The sequence below is a fragment of the Lipotes vexillifer genome, unplaced genomic scaffold (assembly GCF_000442215.2).
Source record: "Lipotes vexillifer unplaced genomic scaffold, Lipotes_vexillifer_v1.1 scaffold120, whole genome shotgun sequence".
In the NCBI taxonomy this organism is placed as follows: domain Eukaryota; kingdom Metazoa; phylum Chordata; class Mammalia; order Artiodactyla; family Lipotidae; genus Lipotes; species Lipotes vexillifer.
The window spans coordinates 1909207-1914413 of record NW_006791240.1 but is presented as its reverse complement, the minus strand read 5'-3'; the positions used below and the strand labels follow the sequence as shown (position 1 = coordinate 1914413).

The 5207-nt window shown below is 33.7% G+C and overlaps 1 protein-coding gene across 1 annotated transcript in view; it reads left to right on the top strand.

Moving 5' to 3' along the window:
• Window positions 1-5207, top strand: part of NBEA (neurobeachin) — a 640668-nt gene that overhangs the window by 141048 nt on the left and 494413 nt on the right. Inside the window, 2 exon segments of the mRNA XM_007464249.1 lie at window positions 1-2; window positions 4-99. The exon segment at window positions 1-2 is cut by the window's left edge and continues 23 nt beyond it. Of these exon segments, the coding sequence (XP_007464311.1) occupies window positions 1-2; window positions 4-99 (98 nt within the window).

The window sequence follows — 5207 nt, the reverse complement described above, 5'->3', positions numbered from 1 at the left end:
TTTGCATTCCTGTTTGAACTACTTAAAAGTTCAGTAGCCATGCAAGAACAGATGCTGGGTGGAAAAGGCTTTTTAGTCATTGGCTACTTACTTGAAAAGGTAAGTGAAATGTATTGATGGTTTTATTGTGTAGCCTTCACAGATGGACCACTGACGATCACTAACTATATTTTTGTTCTATAGTTTCCCTTTCCATTGACTGCAGAGGCCATGTTTTTGGTTAATTCACAAACATTTTTATATTATGTACTTAGATGTATGTGTAGACATTAAATTGGGTGTTAGAAATCTCTATAATTAAGAAATTTTGAATAAAAGTAGAAACTAAAGAAAAATTATTTTATCTACTTTTATTCAAATTAGAAGTATTTTCTCTTAATTATTTTTTCTAATTGTTTCTTTGCTATATTTATATTCAAACTAAGTTTTTTACAAATTTTATCAATTTTAGTTTCAATGGATTTAATTTTTTGTTTTGCTTTATTTTTCAGTTATAAGGTAAAAAAAATTCTATATTTGATAGCAACAGAAACATTAGTTTTTGCTTTGTCCCTGCTTTTAATATATTTGAATGTTTAAAGTAGTGGTTTTTTCTGATCAGTACACAGTGTAAACAGTACAAATTGGATGGCTTTGATTTTCCTATCTGTGTCATTTATGCCCTGTTTTTTTAATGACCTTCTTTGCTTTAGTCACAACTGTACTATTATGGTAATGGATACTATTATGGTAATGAGTTTCTGATTATGGTCTCACAAGAGTTCGGTTATATCATGTGATTTCCTTCAAAAAGTAAGGTGGTATTTCATAAATAAAAGTATTATTTTTCTCCTTAAGAAATAGCTATCACCATCACTAGTGCTCCCAAATCTCTCCTTATCAGTTAAACATTAACATTCATATGACATTCATCTGCTCTGTAAATGGAACTATTTGAGAAATAATAGAGGTGAGACCTCTACTAAGAGGAATAAACTTATTTTTTCTCTTGGGAAATAAAATTTAGAGGACTTTTGGAAATAATTTTTTAACCTCAGATTGATCTGCATTTGAAATCCTTCTGTCTTTTCTTTGAAAAAGTACTTTTCTTTCTTGAAGTATTGTTGATCGTGGAATGATAGATTAAGTAGATCGATCATAGGCAGCATTTTTTTTTCAGTTACATTATAATTTTTTCAGTTACACTATTAAGACTTTCATTAAGGCTATTTGGTTTATATTTTTAATCATGGAAAACTATTTTCCTATATCTAGAGTATTAGGAATTTTTTAGAAGATTTATGTTATAGTATATTTTACGTGAATTACATATTATGAAGTACCTTTGTGACACTGCTGTCAGCAATCTTTGTGACAAGATTGCTGTCAGGAACTACCTCTTGAATATACTTTTCATCGATTTACTGAGGGTTTATTAGCATAATTTTAAAGTGAGAATTCTTTTACACTTAAAACTTAGCTTAACATTAGAAATATTGTGAAAAGTCTTCAAATCAAATAAAAAGAACATTAAAATAATAATAAGGTTTCCATCATTTTACATTCCCATCAGCAGTGTATGAAATTTCCAATCTTTTCACAGCCTTGGAAACCACTGTTATTATGTTTTTTTTTTTAAATTCTAGCCATCCCTAGTGAGTGTGAAATGGTTTATCATTTTTGTATTTGCATTTCTGTGATGTCTAATGACGTTGAGCATCTTTTCATGTACTTATTGGCTATTTGTATACTTTTTTGAGAAATGTTTATTACAAAGACCATTTTAAAAAACTATGGTATTTCTTTTTATTATTGAGTTGTAGGAGATTTTTAGTCTATATGCTAAACCTTTATTAGATATAAGATTTGCAAAGATAGTCTTCCATTCTGTGGATCACTTTGTGTCTTAATTTGCATTTCACTGTTGACAGTTAAGTTGAGCATTTTCATATATTTATCTTCCTTTTGGTTGTGCTCTTTTGCTAAATACCTGTTCAGAGTATTTACCCTTTTTCATTTGGGCTGTCCATCATTTTCTTATTGATTCATGGGGATTCTGTATATATCCTGGATATGAGTCCTTATTGGATATGTATCACAAATGATCTCTTCCTCTGTGACTTGCCTTTTCACACTCTTAATCATCAAATGCTTTTTCTGCATTATTTGAGATAATTATTATGTTTCTACATCTTTTTCTTAGTTTAGTGAGTTACATTGGCTGATTTTCAAAATAAAATATTCTTTATTTCTGGAATCCTGTGTAGTCTTAGGTCCATTTCAATTCTAGTCCTTATGCTTCTCTTAAAATGGCTTCTATCGGGCTTCCCTGGTGGTGCAGTGGTTGAGAGTCCGCCTGCCAATGCAGGGGACACAGGTTTGTGCCCCGGTCCGGGAAGATCCCACATGCCGCGGAGTGGCTGGACCCATGAGCCATGGCCGCTGAGCCTGTGCGTCCAGAGCCTGTGCTCCGCAACGACGGGAGAGGCCACAACAGTGAGAGGCCCGCGTACTGCAAAAAAATAAAAATAAAGCTTATATCAATGTCACTAATAGCCTTCATATTCTTAAATCTTAGGATTCTCAAGTCTTCATCTTATTTGACTTAGCAACACTTTAGTTTAACATTCTTTCCTTCTTGAAATGCTTTCTTCAGTTGTATTTTGTGACAGCATTCTTTCTTTGCTTTCTTCCTACCTCCTTGGCCTCCTTTAATTCTCTCCTAGTAGTTCCTCCTCTTCTTTCTAAAATTCTAAAGGCTGTGGTGTCCTGGTGCTTAATCCTGGAAACCTTTTCACTTTTCTGTTTACACTTTAATTAAGCTTACTATTCCCTTAGTTTTCCTTATTCTGCAAATACTCATTATTCTCAAATGTGTATATCCAACTACAACCTCTCCTTTGAATTCAGTTCCACTTGGATGTTTAATAAGCTTCACAGATCTAAATTATCCAGACTGTTACTTTTGACTTTCCTTTCAAATCCTTCGTCCTTTACTCTTCTCTTAGTTACTAGCATTACCATTCAAAAAGTAGTTCAGACCAAAAATGTTCATTCTTTTTGACTCTTCTTTTTCATGCACTAAATTCATACTGGCAGCAAATTATGTTGTGTTAGTATCAAAACATATCCAGAATCAATGACTAGTTCCTACTTAGTACTCTACTCCTTTCTATGCCCATTGATACCATCTTTATTCAAACCATCATCACCTTTCACCACTAGTTACTCACAGTCCATTTTTTGCTTGCAGTCAGACTAGTCCTTTGAAAATGTGCCAGATCTTACTAGTCCATCCTTCTCAAAGTACATTTATGTCTCTTACCTCTGACATCATCCCTTACCATTCTCATTCTTTCTTTCTCTGTTGCAGCCACACTGACCATTCTAAGGCCTCTTTGCAGACCTTTCCCTTAAAAACTAAAATAGTAAGCATGTGCTCTTCTCAGTTCTTGTGCATTTTCTTTTCACATTGCTTTGGTAATTCTTTTTGTAGATATCCACATGGGTTGATTCTACACTTCATTCAGGATTTTGCTTATGACACCTTATCAGAGAAGTCTTCCTTGATCACTCGAAGTAGAATAGTACTCCTTTGATAACCATCAATGACTGTGTCCCTACTCTGCTCATTTTTTATGGCTTCAGTCTGACATGTTTTTTTTTACTTATTTTCTGCCTCCTTCCACTAGAATGTAGGCCTCAGCTTCATGAAAGCAGGGACATTTTTTTCTTACCTTATTGCTGTATCTTCTACCTAAAAGTGTGCCTGCTTCAATAAATATTTGTTGAATTGAATTAAATAAATAAAAATGACTTACATAGTTATCTGATTACATAAAAGAATACCTTTTTCATTTTTCTTAGATTAATGTTCACCCGTTATATTTTTAAATAATCATCTGTCAGGTGAGTAGTATAGATAATAAGGTTCCATTTTTATTTTATCATCAACTGATAACAAGTTAATGGTTAGCTGTCACTTAGCTTTATCTCCTTGTCTTGGAAGATATAAATTAGTTATCAAAGAAGGTAGTCTAATGAGAGGCCATCTTATTCATCATGTTTAGACTGTTTCACGAAAAAAGTTTTAAGGTATTTTTGTTTCTGTTTTATGTTGCCAAAATATAAATTTGAAGAAAACTTAAAGGTAATTTGATGTATTCAGTAGTTCTTGTTGCGGTTAATAAAAAATTGATTCAAATAGCTTAAACATTAAGGAAATAGGCTTGCTAATGTAACTGGAAATCTAGTGATAGGTGGCTTATCAGTCATAGTCCTGGTAGGAAACAGATGCCATGCTCAAACTTGGTTAGTGAGAGGAGTTTAATGCAAGGCTCTGCACAAGTTGTGAGCATTGTTAAGGGAAGTCAGCAAAGTTTGAAGAGATGAGAGGAATGAGTGTTTAGCATAACTCAAATAGAAAGTTACTGTAACTATAGGAGAAGTGTACCTGATTAGAGTGTGGACTTTGATAAAGGAGTATAGAAAGGAATATAGTATACTCACCTGAAGGGGTGAAGCCAAGGAGATGAATGCCCCAAACTTCATTTTCTTTCTATCCTTTAATTTCCTGCTGGAGTCTCTTAACTAGTCAAACCCAACTGGAAGCCAACAGACAAGAGAGCACCCCAAGCACAGAAATAGGATAGGGAAGGTTGGAAAGTGGATCAGTGCGGTCAGCCAAACATATCCAGTAAGTTGGACTTCAGGGTTTGGTTGTCTCAGTCTCAATTATGTCATCAGAGACCCAGGTTTTTTCTGTATGTCTGTTCTGCTACCTATAGTCATGATTTTATGCTATAGCTGTTATTCTTTGTGGTCATACAAGGTTGCCAGGCAGACTTGATGCTATAAGCCTTCACATCCAGGTGGAGAGAGAGAGAGCTCCTTTCTCCCAGTTACTGAACAAGATCCTTCCCTCCAATTTGACTGGTCAGCTTAGGTCTTGGTCTACTTTGAACCTAATATTATCATGAAAATTTTTATGCTCCATATCTGAACTAATCATTGTCTGCCCCTGCCAAACAACAACACCACACACACAAAAGTGATTCACATTGGATTAGGCTATTTGGAGCTCAATCTTGGTGTCCTGGGAGGAGCAAAGTGCATACTACTTTATGATATACCTCTAACTAATTGACATAATTTCCCACAATTTACTTAATATATAATGCATGTTTTATATATATATATATATATATATATATATATATATATATATA